This window comes from Lytechinus variegatus, chromosome 8 (assembly GCF_018143015.1).
Source record: "Lytechinus variegatus isolate NC3 chromosome 8, Lvar_3.0, whole genome shotgun sequence".
Classification (NCBI taxonomy): domain Eukaryota; kingdom Metazoa; phylum Echinodermata; class Echinoidea; order Temnopleuroida; family Toxopneustidae; genus Lytechinus; species Lytechinus variegatus.
Genome location: NC_054747.1, coordinates 2015840 through 2034721, shown reverse-complemented (window position 1 = coordinate 2034721; position 18882 = coordinate 2015840). Strand labels below are relative to the sequence as shown.

The window sequence follows — 18882 nt, the reverse complement described above, 5'->3', positions numbered from 1 at the left end:
GGGGGTAGTGCAGGCTGAAAACGATATTATTTTAACAGATGAAGAAAAATCAGACAAACAAAATATTGAGAATTTTATATAAAAAAGTCGGTCAAGGATAACAAAGTTATGGTATTTCAAAGATTTGCGTTATTTCGGTGAAACATTTCCAAGCATGTCTGCATGAGCAAACTGATGTCATATCCCCTCTTGTTCTTTTGTATTTTTTAATAGCCAGGGGGTCCCTGGGTTCCATGGAACCCCGCCGCTTGCCAACAGCAAAATGAAAATAAAACACAGAGAGAGAAAAAAAAGAAGAAAAAAGAAGAAGGTCGTTCATTTTAGCTCGGTGGATGGTAAGTTCCAGGATTTCAAATGATTCCTCCCCCTCAACCGGACCCCCCCCGGCCACAATGAGTCCCCCCCCCCGGCCACAATGAGTCGATTCGTGTATCGGAAAAAGTTTTTTTTTATAATTAAAAACCCCCTCACAATAATTCCCGACCGCGGCCATGGGCTTATTCAATATTACCCCTTCACTCCACAGAAGGGTGCGCAGATAGACATTTTAACGACGAAAAGAACAGAATGACAGAGACGATAAACATTATTATTTCAAGGTTTCCAATGAAAAAATACTGGCATTAAAATTAATTGACGAAAGAGGTTAAAATAATTGAGGCATGTAACAGGGGCCGCAGGGCAGTTTGGAAAGTGGAGGAGGGGTATAGCCGAAAGTAGAGGACTGACCAAGTTTCAGACCATGCAAAGAAATCATTATCAGATATTCATTTTCGCGTCTTTGGGCGAAACCTGCGTGTGCGTGTGTGGAGTGGGAGGGGCTGAATCCCCCAGACCCCCGCTCTCCGGTCCTATATGTAGTGTGCTGTGCAAACCCTTTACTTGAGTTTAAGGGTCTGAATGAGCAGCCTGAACATGCCACATGTACTGAGTGCTAGTCTTTGGCTGAAGACCGCACACTTGATGATCAAAGTGTCGATCAGGTTCTGTCCCTGCGGACTGCTCCGGTCCCGAGGCCCCTGTGTATAAGTACATGACTGTATACTGCTTTCATATTGGACTTAAAGGGGAAGTTCACCCTGAAGAAAACTTTGTTGTAAAAATAGCAGAAAAAATAGTAAAAAATATTGGTGAAGGCTTGAGGAAAATCCGTTAAAGAGTAAGAAAGTTATTAGAGTTCAAAGTTTTGGATTTGTGACGTCATAAACGAGCAGCTGCCCCATGTGTTATGTAATATAAAATGCATGAATTTCAGATTTTGTATAGTTCCTGATGACTTAATTTTGTTTTCTTTTCATGATCGGGTGTAAAATGATTTGTCTATTGATATACAAACGGTACAGTGAAAGCCATTTTCAATTTTCTGAGAAAATGACATTTCATTGTTTTTTTACCATTCGCTATGTAGGAATGCTGCTGGCATATGACGTCACAAATCAAATAATTGAAATTCTCATAACTATTCAATTATTTGATAAATTTTTCTCAAACTTTAGGCAATATTTTTTTAAAAGTATTTTCCTGCTATTTTTACAATAAACTTTTTGTCAGGGTGAACTTTACCTTTAATGGAATCATAGATCTTACCTACTCACACCGGCAGCCGAGGTCAGTAGATCATGGATATCCCTGGATCCACAATGGGTACTGAAGATGATCTGATGGGAACAAAAGGGCATTTTATTTTTTTTATTATTGTTTGAAGAACGAGACTTGGCGAAAAAGAAAAACCTCAAACGCAGCCAAGTTTACTGTGTGTGTGTTTATATATGCATATATATATATATATATATATATATATAGTGTGATGATAAGTTTACTTATGTGTGTAGTGTGTGTGTGTGTGTGTGTGTATATATATATATATATATATATATATATATATATATATATATATATATATATATATATATATCAGACAAGAATAAAAAAGAATAAAAAAGAAGGTCCCGGTTGTGGTAGTATAAAGCAAAATACAATGTGAATAAAAACAACCGTAGATAGAAAAGTTGATCAAATTTTCGCCCATATCACACAGAGAAATGTTTACTTAATATTTCATTATGTAAACTTTCTTTTGTAAAATTTTGCTTAATATATGTAAAAATCGTTGCAAATTAATTTCATTAGGTAAAATTTAACAAGGATTTGTAAAAATTACATTTCACATGTCTTGTAAAATGTAAAATTTTAATGTTTACTTAATATTTCATTATGTAAACTTCCTTTTGCGAATGTTTTACTTAATAAATATGTAACAAGTGTTACAATGCAATTTCATTAAGTAATATTTAAGAAATATTTGTAAAAATTACATTTCACATGTCTTGTAAAATGTAAAATTTTAAAGTTTACTTAATATTTCATTAAGTAAACTTCCTTTTGTAAATGTTTTGCTTAAAAAATATGTAACAAGTGTCACAATGTAATTTCATTAGGTAATATTTAAGAAATATTTGTAAAAATTACATTTCACATGTCTTGTAAAATGTAAAATTTTAAAGTTTACTTAATATTTCATGATGTAAACTTCCTTTTCTAAATGTTTTGCTTAAAAATATGTAACAAATGTCACAATGTAATTTCATTAGGTAATATTTAAGAAATATTTGTAAAAATTACATTTCACATGTCTTGTAAAATGTAAAATTTTAAAGTTTACTTAATATTTCATTATGTAAACTTCCTTTTGTAAATGTTTTGCTTTAAAAATATGTAACAAGTGTCACAATGTGATTTCGTTAGGTAATATTTAGAAAACTTTGTAAAAATTACATTTCACATGTCTTGTAAAATGTAAATCATAATGTTTACTTAATATTTTATTATGTAAACTTCTTTTGTGAATGTTTTGCTTAATAAATATGTAACAAATGTTACAATGCAATTTCATTAAGTAATATTCAAGAAATATTTGTAAAAAATACATTTCACATGTCTTGTAAAATATAGAATTTTAAAGTATATTTCAGTATGCTTCCTTTTGTAAATGTTTTAGTTGTTTCAATGTAATTTCATTATGTAATAACGGTAAGAATTACATTCTTCATGCCTTGCCAAAATGTAAAATTCTAATGTTTACTGAATATTTCTTTATTTAAACTTCCTTTTGCAAGGTTTTTGGTTAAGTGTTGCACATAATTATATAAAATTTAATTATGTAGGCCTAATATCAATGAAAAATAACATTTATTTTGGGGGCAGCCAGTGTAGCCACTTCAATAAACTATTAGTGAGCCATAACATAGACTGGCAGAAGGGCCCATTTATTTTTTTGTAATATTTCTTTACGCACTTCTCAGTTTTTGTATTTTTTGGCTATTATGTAAAAAATTATGAAAGGCCTAATTCTTCTGTAAGGATTACATATTTGCATTCTGTAATCTAAATTCGTTAAGCACAACGAACTTCAGTTGTCAAATCATCAAATTGCAAAATGTTGTAAGTCCATGTGTAAATCACTTGACATTTTAGGCTATATTAGGCTTCACGGTGCATCAAGGTGGATAGGCCTTAAATTTATGCGTGCTTATTAATCAAATCATAAAAACAACAGGGGAAAAAGGTGTTAGCTTTCCCTACCCCCCCCCCCCCATAAACAAAAGTAACGCGATGTTTTACCCCGTGTTTCACATTTTCTTTTTACATTTCTTTCTACCGTTTGAAAAATGGCGACGGTCATCATGCGATTGAGCACATGTACTGACGGTACATGTGCAGAGACCACACAGCGCACCGCGCGTGGCCACGTACGAGAGCTAGCTACCGTTTACCGGCGGCCGGCGGGGGCAAGCGCCAGTACGTTCCGGTACCCAGACCCAGCGCTCGCAAGATCTTGAAGTTTAGAGTGACTGACCAGAATCAGAATGGCGACCTGGCAAATCTTATTAAAAGAATGGGACCATGAATTCCTCATTGAAACTTTCGAAGGTGAGTTTCGTTTTTTTTTTCTTTGTAGCTTTTACCTTGGTCCTTATAAATGTTAAACTTGAATGGCTGAAAATCAATTGGCCGACTCACAATCTACCGTTGTTCGTAGATTGTAGCCTAGGCCTACGACGTCATTGAAGTTAACGGTACCGTTCGCCCGTGACAACCTGCCCTGCGCTGCCGGCACCGAGGGCCAACCTTTCCTTAGCCAGGCAGCTTTCGGGCCTAGGGCTATAGGCGCATGCCATTGATGCCCAGGCGGGGGGGGGGGGGGGGGGGGGGAGAATTGGGCGGATAACCAATAATGTCAATATGAATTGGTATGTCTAAAACTAAATTAGCCATCACCATTTATGCACTTCATACAGTTTGATTCTAGGATTCTACTAGATCTAGATTATAGATCTAGGCCTAGGTCATTTGGGGTCAATAAACATAAAATATGTTGATTTTTTTTTAAATGTTATAACTTAAACAATATATGGACCTAATTCATGAACTTGGACATAGTGGTAACCAAGTATTACTGATCATCCTGCATGAGTTTCCAGGTCACACGTTTAAGGTCAAAGGTAATTCGGGGTCAATATACTTAGAAAATGCTCATTTTTTATGTTCATTACTTTAAAACTATAAGGGCATATTTCATGAGGCTTAAAAGGTTATTAAGTATTCCTGATAATCTTGTAAGAGTGTTAGGTCACATGATCTAGGTCAAAGATCATTAAGGGTCAAACTTCGTCCATGTTGGGGTGACATCACTGAAATCTTATTCTTAATCAAATATAACATTTTTAATTTTTGAAGAATATTTTGCAAGTAGGCCCTATATCCTTTTCACATAAATCAAGTATCAGCAAATGGACAAATGTGATCTCAGGTCAAAGTCAACATGCTATAATCATTATCAAATGCATGTGTATTTTTTTCCTCTCTGTTTTACATGTAGTTGTTTTCAAAGTCAGCACTGCTGCAATAATGAATTATGTGATCCAGGTGAAACTGCCAGAGGGGATCCACTTGTTTATCATAAATGTGAAGTACTTTACATTTAAGCTTATTATTAATTTCTTTTCAAATATTTGTTTCTCCACAAACAGTAAATGGAATTGATGATGATAGTTTCTGGCTGTTGGAGAGCGAGGAAATTAAAGAGCTTATTCCAAAGATGGGACCTAGGCTAAAATTCATCAAAAAATTCTCTGTACAGGTATGACTATTTTGTATTCTAGTTGTAAAGCCTGTGTATAGTTTTGGTAAATCCACCAAAATGCACCTATCACTATTCCAATTCATTGCTAGCTAATATGAATGGATATGCCCTATAACAGTTATGAGGTGGAGGATATGAAATGAAAATGTATTTTACAGGATAAATTTTGCGATTTACATGAAAATTTAATTTGATCGGGTGCCCAATCAAAATAAAATATCTGCATGTTTTTGTTTTTTTCAATTAAAACCTATTCCAGAGCATGGAATGGGTTGAAACTTTCTGGATATATTCTTTGTCTGTTATTTAGGATATCTAATCTTTAATTAGATAAATGCTCAAAGACAATTTTTTTTAAATTTAAAAACAAGCATCGCCGAGAGAAGGCGCTGATATCCAAAATTTGAATATTTGAAATTTTCTCAGAAGGGGTGGTTGGAAAAATATCTAGCGGTCTCTATGCTTCAGTAAGACTTTTATATCGAATTATATTTGATTATCAATCACATTGTTGACCCTTTACCAAAGCTATACACAGGCTTTAATCATCATTGATATTCAAAATATTAAACAAAAATATGTAATATGATGGGTAATTTTGAAACATTGCCTACCAGGTACATGTTTGTATTTTTTTTCATTTGATTACAACTTTGCTGATATTCCTGAACTGTTGAATTTTAATTTTAGAGAAAAAACTGTTTCAACCTAGAAAGATATGATGAGACCTTGATATTAAGAAAATAAATAAAACCAAAAGAAAAACAGATTAAAATATGAATAAGAATTAAATAAAGACAACAAAAGAAAAATTGATTCATGACTGAAAAAAATACAAATGATACATGTAGTAAGATTTTAATAAATAACAGGAAACGGGAAAAATAAATTTCTGAAAAAGAAATATCAATAGTTCATTATCACTTTTAACAGTTAAGTTTATCCATATGTAGAATTTATATTTTTCAACTGACAAAATTGCTTTCAAATAATTCTTGCCTCATCCCAAAGTGTATGTATCTCCAGGGATGTGTTTTGATTATTTAATAATTCATTTTGTTTTTCTCCAGTAACTGCTGCCAAAAATAATCAACATGTCATCTTTCATCTGCTGCAAATGTCTTTCTAAAATTCCTGGAGGAATTTCTGGGCTATTTTGCCACCTGAAAGTAGTCCATGGTATACTAACATCTACTTGCACAAAACTTGTTTGTGTAGATTGTAAGGAAATTTTGCGCCGTGGATCATCATACAAAAGGCACCTCATACATGTCATAGGGCATTTGCAACCCCCTACAGTTCAGGCTGATGACCAGTGCCAAGCTAATAGAGTTCCTCATATTGACATATCTGACTTATCTAATGTAAGCAGTCATGGGGAATCAAGTGATGATGACTGTAATCGTGTTGCATTGAATGTAGATGCTGATATCGTTAATGACACTGAATATGATTCTCAAGAAAGCCTATCAGACCTTGTAGCTGCTTTTTAGCTCATTTACAAAGCATTTTAATTACTGTTAACTTGGAGTGTTATTGCCAAGAAATCATGGCTCTTGTAAGACTTTTAAACAATCACTGTTTAGAAAGGGAAACACCTTTAGTTATTTGTATATTTTTTCTTTGTTTTGTTGTTTATATTCAAAAGGAACTAGTACACCTTTTTTCAACAGGCTTTTTAAAAGGTTTAGCCTTAAGAAATTCATTATTTCTTTTTTATAACTCAATTTTGATCATTGTCATTTATAGAGCATACATGTAAGTTGTTCAAGAATGCATGTTTCTTTGAAGACATTACAGGGGAAACTACATTGATATCATTTTTTTTTATTCTTTTGATCTTAGTTGTAATTGAGAACTGTTTTTACCATCACCATGTGTAAACTGAATAAGTGTTATATGGTGTAACATGCCAGTAAATGGTTCATGGCCTTCTAGTTTTATAGAGCTCTGTGTGAAGTAATTACAATGGAGGAACCTTTATAGATTTGATAGTCATATTCTATTGTAATGACTTGTTTATTTGATTAAGATGCCAGAAAGATACAATGGTAGATTTTTCCGCTCTCATTTTGCCCCCCCCAAAAAAAAAAAAAATGGTTAAAAACTGTCCAGTATTCATTGTGAACTCAATTATTAATATTTCAAAGTTTTTCCTATAAACTGTAAGAATGCTTAATGTTGATATCCCTCTCAAGACGTCATGTCAAGTCTTTTAGATTAAAATGGGAGAACACCCGATTGCATTTTATGTGTAGCATAAACATAATTCAATGACACATTGCTCCCTATATAGATTAAATTGCCATCAGTTCAGGCTACAATGGTAAGATATGCCAAGAATCCATCTCTGTCTATTGAGACTATAGCCTTTAAATGTAATTGATATCAATGTTAAGAGTGAAAGCACTTTTGTCAATAATTTTATAAAGACATAGGGAAACCAGAGGTCCAAAAGATATCAACAGTGTGTATGGGTATTCAATAAAGGGGAAATTTCTGAATATATTTTAATTTTCAAATATGCAATACCCCCAATACAATGAAATCATTTTAGAATACAATACTTTATTTTAAGATAAATTTTTCTGAAAGTTGCTTCGAACATGCAACCAATTTAAAATAAAAAAACAAAAACAAAATGGGGTTGTATGTGATAGGGCATACATTTGATACATGTGATAGGGCTAAAGCCAGGGTAATAATATCCAATGAAGCGCATAGGGACGCATTTGGCAGTGATATGCGCTATATAAGCATGTTGGTATTATTATTATTATTACATTTGTTTACAAACATGTGGAGGTAAAAGTTTACCATTCAATGAAAATATTCAATTTGTCAATTGAATCATGTGATATTGATTATAAGAGAAAGTACTAGCCCCAGATTTACATTGGATACTGTGTACTAAGCCATTACAAGAATTTTGCATAATTGATAGAAATACAGAATACCGTATAGGTGGCACAAATATCTGAGAAGTCTTTATCTGGTGGTCACATGTGTCTATTGTAAACAAAAGCTTACAAGAAAGAGTTTTAGTCTTCTACCCCCCCCCCCCCTGGTGATGGGGGAGGTATGTCTTGAAATATGACACCGAGAGAGCAAAGGCCCATTTTCTTTATAAATATGTCTGATATAGTGATTAGATTTGATTTATGCTTATTTCAGATGTAAGTCATGGCATGTCACAGAAAATTCCAGATTTCCTTGTAGAGAAGTTGTAATGAACATATTGAAGCTTTATTATTTTACCTTTAAAAAAGTTCAATGCAAGTTGGTTAATTAATTTTAAGAACTTAATTTCTTTTCTATCTGATGTTTTATTGTCAAGGGATGTTATTTCTTAAAATAAACACCAAATAATGTACATGGTTTCTTTGTCAAATATTTGACTTATTTATGCATTTTAATTTTCTCTGCATGTTCACATAGTCCAATGTTGCCCCTCCCGTCTACATTTGGAAGGTAGTAATACACTAATTTAGCTAAAATTATTTGGGAAATATCTTGACACAATTAGATTTTTTTACAAAGGCAGTTTAACTATACTTATTACACCTGTATCATTTTATGTCACAATGGTTATGGTTTTTTGCATGGTAATTTACAATGTAAACTATAATATTTTAGGCCTCAGTTATGTAGGTTGGTTTTGAAAATAGAAAATGAATTAAATGGGTTTTGTAGTTTACATAATGATTTGAATAATTGTGAAATTTACTTTTAGGTAAATATTACATAAAAGTTATGAAGTTCCTATTTAACATTACTTTTTACATAATTTCTGTAAAACATTCAAGTTAAGTAATATTTACACAATAAAATGGATTTTGTAGTTTACATAATGATTTACATAGTATTTGTGAAATTTGCTTTTAGGTGAATATTACATAAAAGTTATGAAGTTCCTACTTAACATCACTTTTTACATAATTTCTGTAAAACATTCAAGTTAGGTAATATTTACACAATGAATTGGGTTTTGTAGTTTACATAATGATTTACATAATATTTGTGAAATTTGCTTTTAGGTAAATATTACATAAAAGTTATGAAGTTCCTATTTAACATCACTTTTTACATAATTTCTTTAAAACATTCAAGTTAGGTAATATTTACACAATAAAATTGGTTTTGTAGTTTACATAATGATTTACATAATATTTGTGAAATTTGCTTTTAGGTAAATATTACATAAAAGTTATGAAGTTCCTATTAACATCACTTTTTACATAATTTCTGTAAAACATTAAAGTTAGGTAATATTTACACAATGAATTGGGTTTTATAGTTTACATAATGATTTACATAATATTTGTAGAATTTACTTTTAGGTAAAAATTACATAAAAGTTATGGAGTTCCTATTTAACATCACTTTTTACATAATTTCTGTAAAACATTTTCATTAGGTAATATTTACACAATAAATTGGGTTTTTGTAGTTTACATAATGATTTACATAATATTTGTGAAATTTACTGTTAGGTAAAAATTACACAGAAGTTATGGAGTTCCTATTTTACATCACTTTTTACATTTTTTCTGTAAACATTTCTCTGTGTATAGGGCTTCATCAGGATGTATGTATACATGTGAGAAATTTTACATGTACAACAGCTTTGGCAACTATTTTATTTTAATATTTTGCGAAAGAAATTGATAAAGAGATCAATGGTAGGCGTAGCTTAAATCAAGGCTCCTCAAAGCCATCTGCCCTTAGGAAGACTTGGGGATGCCGAAAATTGTCTCTGCCGGGAATTGAACCTGAGCACCCAGCTTGGAACGCCGAAGCCTTAATCACTAGACCACAGAGACTGGTTAATGGCAAGGGTGACCCCGATCCGACTGACCGTCAAGATAAAAAATTTTGACACCTACTAATTATAATTTCCTTTAGCATCACCATTTTTTTAAAAGGGCAGAGAGCTCTGGCGAGCCTTGATTTAAGCTATGCCTACCATTGTTCTCTTTATCCATTTCTTTCACAATACATATATATGTATTATATAAATAGTGTACATCTATTCTACAATATACTGTATTACATGTACGACAAATATCACTAGTGCATGCTTATTTCACCGAGGCCGAAGGCCAAAGTTGAAAAATAACCTGCACGAGGGATGATTTTATTTTTTAGAGTTAATGTATTCCAGTAATACCGAATACTGTATGATAGAACGTTCATTATTTATTATAGTAAATTGTAAAACGCCTACTTAGCTTGTTATACACGAGCAAATGCCGGTGTACACGTACCATCATAAATGTACCGTCATGACCGTTAATAATACAAAGTTGCACAAATCAGGAAAAGGTGACGTCACTGTAAAAATTACGATTCAGCGCATTGCATGCGCTAAGTATATAAATGCAGACGCGCAGCGACTACTGGCTAAATGCACATTGCGCACGGGGTGGTCGAAACTTCCTCATCAAGATGGCTTGTAACGCTTGGGCGTTACCTCCAACAGCGCCCAATTTAAATGAGTTGTTTAGTGTTTAATCCCTTAGAAGTTAAGTCTCAATAAGTTTTATTTTTTAAGTATTATTATACCATTTTGCGTTTGTTTACAATTCCTTTGCCTGTGAAACTTTTTCTTTACCCCCCCCCCTTCCAACTCTTTCCCTTTTCTCTCTCTTTGTCACCTTCAGTTTTCTCAACCCCCCCCCCCGTCATTTCTAGTCATTTTTATTTACAAGTGATTATACATTTATTTAATGAATACGCATTTGTTTATAATGTTTTAGGGCTTTCAGGATTTGTTTTTTTACTTGATGTCTAATTGCAGAATGTTTCAATTTCGGGTTTGTCTATCCCTCCTGAATAAAAAATTTGTGTTCTTAACTGTAGAAGGGGGTACGGTTATCACCCATAATTCGTCAATATATTTTTTTCAATAAATATCTATATCGCATGCTACACCCGTTTATAGTATTATAAATGGAATTGGGAAAGGAGGCTTCATGCCACATTACTTCAGTTAACTTTGTTTTCTGTCCCTGGGGTTCCAATACTGGATATTTCTTATTTTTTATTGTTTATTATGAAATTAATACCGAAATGTATTTCTTAACTAAAAAATAAATAAAAAATGTATTTTTTGCCGAATAAATAATGATAATAATAACTTTTTAAAATAACTGTTGATGTTCGTTCTAATTTTGATTTTTGTTGGTATGAAGAAGGCCTGAATGGCTGAAAACTCACAAAAAATATTACTCATAACCATCATTCGATATCTTTCAGCTTCAAATACATACTTAAAGATGTATACACATGTACATGTACCATGTGTGTATAATGTGTGTGCGTGCAGGGCTCTTATACAACATTGATTTTAGACGTTATCATCGCTTTTGATTGAAAGAAATATTACAATAATCGATTTGCAATGGTTCCCTTACTCGCTTCTTAAACATTTATATATAGTATCACCGAAAGCAGATAACTGTCGTTCATAAAAGAAATAGGATGAACAAATTAGAAATTTTGTTACCAACTTCCGATTTTCCTTACATTTACTATGCGAAACACAAATCAATGCGATACCTGTTTTTAAAAGCAGATTCTGATCAATCATTCACATTTCTGTCTCATACCCACCCCCCCCCCTCCTCTATTTCCCTCTCTCTCTTTTCCTATTTGTTTTACAGTCTCTCTATATCAAAATATTGTAGTACCAGTAGTTGTTTTTGTTACCATATCAGTATAAACCTTAATGAATATGGATTAAAAGACAAATGACAGCAATCTTTAAATCGCATGGTTCTCATTTAAGCAATAGATCACATTTTACAACGAAATCAAACAAGGATGATTGCTATGAAAAGAAATGCACTCTTTCATTCAAATGGTATGAAAACCTAGCCAAATAATTGTTGCATATACTCCTAGGCAGTAGAATAGATGAATTATTGAATGGGCTTAGTGCAACTTATAATATCAACGCACGAATGGATATACTGGTAAATATTATGAAGTCGAATACGTTGTTTTCTTACCTTTTCTATCCTCCCATCAAGATCCAAATAAATGGTGCGTGGCTTATTGTATGAGGCTCCATTACCCATTATTACGCTATTGGTGTGTATAAAACAATACAGAACTTGATCTGTCCGCTCTTGCAAGTCTTATTACAAATCGATAGATTACACACGTCGTTGTTTTCCTCCTTTCTTTAGAAACGTAGCAGTACGTAGATATTTCCTTTCTCGACGCCAAAATGTTTATCACGCCTTTTCCAGGCGAGCGCAATCTTTTCCCGCGAAAACGACTTGTCACGAAACCGAAGAATGCTTGTTTATCATGGTGAAATTAACATCTTGATTCGAAGATTTGTACTCCGTGTCTGATTTTTACAATATACGAATTCATGTATTCATCTGCATCATCGTCCGCTCATCGCCCTTAGCCACCAAATGAGACGGACTCCCCGTGTTATCCTAGCCGTTGATCGGAATAGCGAGGAAGCGCGCCTATTATGAAAATTACACTATGGTTGCTATGTCAACCGCAGCTTTGAAGCCATACGATGATGAGAGCGTTCTGTGGCGAAATTAGCATTTTATTCATTTCGTTTTGAAAGCTAATGGAAGCAAAGAGTTTTATAACAAAGAAAAAACACAGAAAACAGTGACCCATTTAGTTTCAATCAATTCTTAAAGATATTGTAACGATGCGAATCATATGAACTACCTTGGAAACCCGAAGCCTCTATACATGACGTATTTTTGAGTTATAATCAAAGTGAGTGATGTAAAGACATCAAGCGCCTCCACCATAAAGGCTTGTACTGAAAGGATGGGTAGAGTCGCGTTATATAAAAACCCTACTCCTCATCCAAAAAGCTAGCGACTCCACCCCCCCCCCCCTCCCTCAGGTTCTGCCGAAAGCTAGCATTCTGAATTTGTTCTTGTTATTATATTATTGCCATTATTATAAGTAGTATTTTTATCATCATTATTATTGTTATTAATATTATAATTATCATTATTATCCTTATCATCATTGATCATTATTATATATATGGTTTGTGCCTAGAAGACGAAACGCCTCAATCCAGAAAAATGCTGATTTGAATCAATATGGAGTATCAAACAAGCCTTACTCTGGAAATTTCATCAAAATCGGAAGAAAAAAATTTATGATATTTAACAGTTTTCCTTTTTTTTACAAAACAGTTATATCCACTACTCAGTAATATGCAAATAAGAGATTCGATGATGACCCTTCCTCACTATTTCTCTTGTTTTTTTTTATTGTTTGAATTGCATAGTATTTCTATTTTCACAGATTTGAAAACAATAGCCAACTAGACCACAAAATGTTAAAACAATAGTAATTCAGCATATTCAGGGACGAATAAAACTTTGTTTCGCACGAACATGATGAGAAAATGTAAATATTTGATATTCCAAAGGACTTAGGTTGCTCTTTTATGTTTAATTATATTATCTTAATAGATTTAAACTGCTTTCAGGCGACAGGCTGCTTTTTTTTCTTCTAAAAGTAAGTGAGCAAAATTTATACAGAGATAATAAAAGAAAATAACAAAAATACACATGATTGAATAATAAAAGCATAGTAAAATAACAGTAAGAATAATACATTCCATCTCATGATATCTTCCACGCACGTACACATGCACACGAATCTTATATTCATATTTAAAAGAATTCCATATCCATTTTCGCAAAACAATTTAATCAGGAAATTGACTTCATCAGTATTAATCAGACGTTTCACAGCTCTGAAATTCTCATCAGTCGAATGGAAAATTTTGTTTTCTTTTTTTGTTATTTTTTATTCCATATTTTTTACCATACATAAGCTGCCGGACCTCACCCATTTATATATATTTGTTTATTTATTCATTCAATTATTTATTCATTTATACATTCACTTATTTATCTATCTATATTTTTTTCTTCTAATTTTCTTTTATATCTATATCTCAGGTAGACCCGATGCAAGAAAAGAAAGTCGTGAGGAGACCACCAAAATTTTACTATTTAAACGGAAGAGCTTTTTCAAAGAGTTGGATTATGATGGTCGAAACTTCGATGACTGATATCTAAATCCAATGAGGGAACACACAAAACTATACTTATTATTTTAGTGGATTTATTCTTACCAACATATACGTATTCTCTTCAAATAATTTACAATTACAATATCATGTAAGAATATCCATTCGTAGACAAGCTCTTTTAAAGATTCCTCATAATTAGGTAATCAATTGATATTCAAAACAGCTTGAATATGTACACAATCAAGTGATATTACTTTTATTTTTGTTTCTTTTTATGTTATTTATATTGCAATGAATCAATTGAAATGATAATTGCTGATGGATTCATGTTGCATTTTTTCGCCAAATTAACTGTTGCCAGTTTCAGTTGTATACTTATAACTCATGTTTCGTTTTCTTTTCTTATACTGACCTGGATGGAGGTAAAGGGGTGTGGGAAGGAAGACCTGTTGGTCATGGTAATTTAGTCAACCTTTTCCAAACGCAGGAAGCCCCTTCATCTCTATTCCAGGTCTTTCGTAATATGTCACGTATATCCCCTTGTTTATGTAATTTTCATTGTATAATTCATGTATTTTGAAATGCCGAATAAATAACAACAAACATAATAATAAAAATAATGTGTTCTGATGAATACTGGTTGGTATAAGCAGTTATACAAAGACAACATGTAAAGAAATGTGGTAAGCAAAGCTATTCCATCGTGATAGAGAAAGAATAACGAACAACAAATTCAGAGGAAATGATCGAATCAAATCCAATAGCCATTTCATAAAGTAACTGCACACAAACCATTCCATGTTTGGGCCACTAAAGTAATGATTCAGCACCTGACATTAAAGTATGTCTGCGCGAATTCTTACTGAAAATTATAAAATTATTTTTATTTAAGATTATTAACAAAGGGGCTAATATCTTAAATGAAGTAGGTACACGTTGGCAATACATAAATTGATAAGACCTCCATCCGTATAGTTGTAAATAATGCAGCTTAATTAATTTTCTAAACAAAAAATTAGACTATACATATAGAGTCACTGTAATATACAATTTGAATATACTCTCAATTACACATTACATAGTTTAGAAATAAATCAACACAAGCTGTGTCCAGTGACCGGCTGAACACAGGAATTAGATTTAAACCTTTCAGAAAAAAATGATTCAATTTAAAGTTCGAATTTGATTAATCATTTTTTTAAAGGTGATCTTTAATAGAGGTCACTAACCAAATCAATTTATAAAGCTATTGCAAAAAATATTTCTGAATTTTCCTGCTTCCCATTAGAACAGAATAATATAGACACTGCCAATTCTAAACTGGACTTCTTAATACTTTACCATGTTTACGGACAAAACAGAGTGTTCACCCCCCCCCCCGTCCCATCCCCTCCCGTCCTGACAGAATCCAGTATTTCCAATGGTAATATACACACATACACAATTAAATTATACAATATATGACAGTCAATCATATCAAAACGACTCCCGGCCGATTCGTCGGTTCAGAATCTAGATTCAAAATAACCAGAAAGAGCACATCCTCGTTCTTTTATTGATACCCAACTTGTATCACGGACATCAAGCATAACTGAAAAAAAATATTACTGACGATAATTACAGATGTTTATTCCAAATTTTGTTGAAATGGCTGAAGTGAAGGGAAGTTGATCATTGTAAAAACTAAAGTAGAGCTATTCCGATTAATCATGTCACATAAAACCCCAAATCCCTCGGCTGATGCATCTTTGAATATTTAATCTCAGCGAACTTACCAAAAGTTTGAAAAAAATATATATACAAATTATAATACATTCGTACCTGATTTCTTTAAATCAATAATTTTAGTCACAAGTGGTGAAAGAAAAACAAGTTTAGGGTCGCAATATAGATATAAGAACTTTCTCTTTCATTATTTGGTAAATCTGAATTATTCCTGAATGTAATCCCTCAAAGATTGGACTACCTTTTTTATACACACTGTATGCTATATAATAGCAGGGCCCGCTGGTAGAACAGTTTTCGAAACTGAAGTGGCTTCCCTGGGTAAATATACCTATATACTATTATCATTATTATCATCTCTATATCAGTGTTGTAGTGCCTTGATGCTCGGCCTTGGCCTTAAGGCGCCTTAAGGCCTATTTTTTCAAAGCCTTGGCCTTGAACATTCAAGCCTTGGCCTTGAGAGGGCCTTGGCCTTGGCCTTGAGGATTTTGAGCCTTGAAATTTCAAGGCATTTTCAAGGCATTTTCAAGGCTTTTTCAAGGCATTTTGTATTTTGTACTTTCATTTGTTTTATATAAGTAATTATGAATGTTTCAATTGTTCTGTAATGACACTAATGGTCAAAACTACCAGTCACCAGTAACAGTAGCAACAGCAGTAAGTGTAATAGCTGTGTCATCGATTGTAATTGTTAAATCATCATTATTAAGAATTATCATCACATTGTAACAAAGAAAACAGCAGTAATGAAAAATAACTATTAATTGGTAATGTGTTGTAATCATGACTAATGATGATAATGACAATATTAATAATGATAATAATGACAGTAATAATGATTATGATCAAGATTATAGTGCTTTGATGAAAGGAATAATTCTGACAGATCTGACTGCAATTTTGACAACAACTTTCATACTTTAAACATAGCTAACTCTAAGGAATGATTTATAACAAGGTTGATTTCTATTCCATTAGGATTTTCCTTGTATTATTTTCTTTAGCCAACAAGAATGATTTAAGTCTTAATTATATTCTGAAAAGATTTGGAAAACTTGTACACAGACTTTAATTTTGTAATATCCAAATTGGCTATGTCAATGGCATGATGAGCCAAAAATTTAGAGGGGCCAAGCATGGCATATAGAACAAAATTTCTGCCAAAAAATTTGAAAGCGATTGAAGCGAGCGAGCGAAAAAAAATTGTCACCCTTTTGCTATAAGAAAAGCTTTTTTTTGAAAGACTGTGACAGTATGTTTAGAAAATAATATCAAATTTACTCCACATTTTCCTTTCCTTTATCCCCCTATTTTAAGTTTATTCTTGGTGGTGGAACTTCTTCCTCTCTCTCATTTTTTTTTTTTGGGGGGGGGTCTGATATATTTTTAAACAGACGAGAAAGAGGAATGGGAAGAGAGAGAGAGAGGATAAGGGAGAGAAATATGTAAGGGGGTAAGAAAGATGGGCGTGGCTGGTTGGGCAGAAAATACTGCAAAATTAGTTAATGATAGGCAGTATATCTTTTCTAAATTGTAAGGAGAAACATATAAGGGCGCAAGAAAGATGGGGGTGGCTGGTTAGGCAGATCATACTGCAGAATTATTAGTTAATGATGATAGGCAGTACACCTTTTCTAAATTGTATACATTTTGTTTTGGGTCTAGTGTCTCAGATTGACAAAGCAAAGGGGAAAAAATCAATGAAATAACGTATTGTGTTTGTGTCAATATGGGTTCAAGAAATAATGATTAATTCAAATGATATATAATGAATAATTATTAATAATTAAATGTTTCAGGATATAATCAAGATTTACCCCCCCCCCAACTAAGGGTATGGGGTGCGCCCCATTTATTTTGTATCCTTTTGAATAAAACTTTATTTTGTAAGTATTCTTTATTCTGGTTTTTTAGGTAAAATAGGTGTAGAAGATACAAGAAATGAGAATTGAAATTTGAAAGTGGTTGTAAGCGGAAAAAAACATGAAAACTGGCAAGAATCCTAAAAATGACACATTTTCAAGTCAGCATTTGAAAATTTCTGCTTGTGCTCTCTTGTCCCCCCCCCCCCCCACAAAAAAAATCCTGTAGGAAAAAATGCCTCTTTTTCCAAAGTAAAAAATGCCTTCTTTTTTCAGAATGATTTTGCCCTTTTTCAAAAAGAAATACCTTCTTTAATAGTAAAAATGATACATTTTAGGTTTGAAAATCACAAATTTTGAATCATGCTTACATCAGTTATTGTTTAGTACAGTACTACAACATGTAATCCTGTTCATGGTTACAAAAATGTAGAATGGTGTTTTCTGGTTGGAATATCACAAATTTTTGGCTCGCTTTCTGCACTTGAATCAATTATTGTACTCATTCTATTCCTGTTTACACACAAAAAATGCTTAGAATGTCCAGTTTTCAGGTTGGAATATCACAATGTTTTTTAGCTCGCACTTTGCGCTCGCATTACTTTGATTGGTGAGTTATGTATCCTATTAAAAATGCAGTCCTTAAATGCTTCCTTTTCTGATCTGTACATTATCTAGCATTATTTCTTTAATTAGATGTACACATCTTTTTCATGATTACAAAAACAGCTCAGAATATTTAATTTTCATGTCTTATTACACATGTCCAGAAGTTTGAGATCGTGGTTCGTACCGGCAACATCACGCAACAGTGATTTAGTGATTTAACAGTCATTAACCCCATAATTGACCAAAAATCGAGTTTTACAACTTCAGAATTGATTTTCTTTTCAAAACTGCTTGCTCGCTACACTTTCTCGCTGAGAAGTAAAACCTAAATCAAAATATCTATCTTATCAATAAGAAATAAATTTAAAAAGGCTTTGCTCAACTTAATTCTACAAAACAAACAACTACTTCACGCAGTTGATAATCTCATTTTGAAAATACATGTATCTGTTAGCACCAAAAATTCCCATTTTGGTATATAAGTGCCTTTTTGGCTC

The 18882-nt window shown here is 32.6% G+C and overlaps 1 protein-coding gene and 1 long non-coding RNA gene across 3 annotated transcripts in view; one reads left to right on the top strand and one right to left on the bottom strand.

Moving 5' to 3' along the window:
- Positions 1-12705, bottom strand: part of LOC121419800 (high affinity cGMP-specific 3',5'-cyclic phosphodiesterase 9A-like) — a 54148-nt gene extending 41443 nt beyond the window's left edge. The window contains exons 1-2 of one of the 2 annotated variants that reach the window (XM_041614261.1): positions 12157-12705; positions 1588-1658 (exon numbers count right to left, since the gene is read on the bottom strand). In XM_041614261.1, coding sequence (XP_041470195.1) covers positions 1588-1658; positions 12157-12225 — 140 coding nt within the window. In that variant the 5' untranslated portion in view covers positions 12226-12705. The remainder of the gene's footprint in view (positions 1-1587; positions 1659-12156) is intronic. The other variant, XM_041614262.1, reaches the window with a different exon arrangement.
- LOC121419801 lies at positions 3822-6746 on the top strand. Its single transcript, XR_005970627.1, has 3 exons — positions 3822-3930; positions 5031-5140; positions 6214-6746. It is a non-coding gene; the product is annotated as an uncharacterized LOC121419801 (long non-coding RNA).
- Positions 12706-18882: the final 6177 nt, after the last annotated feature.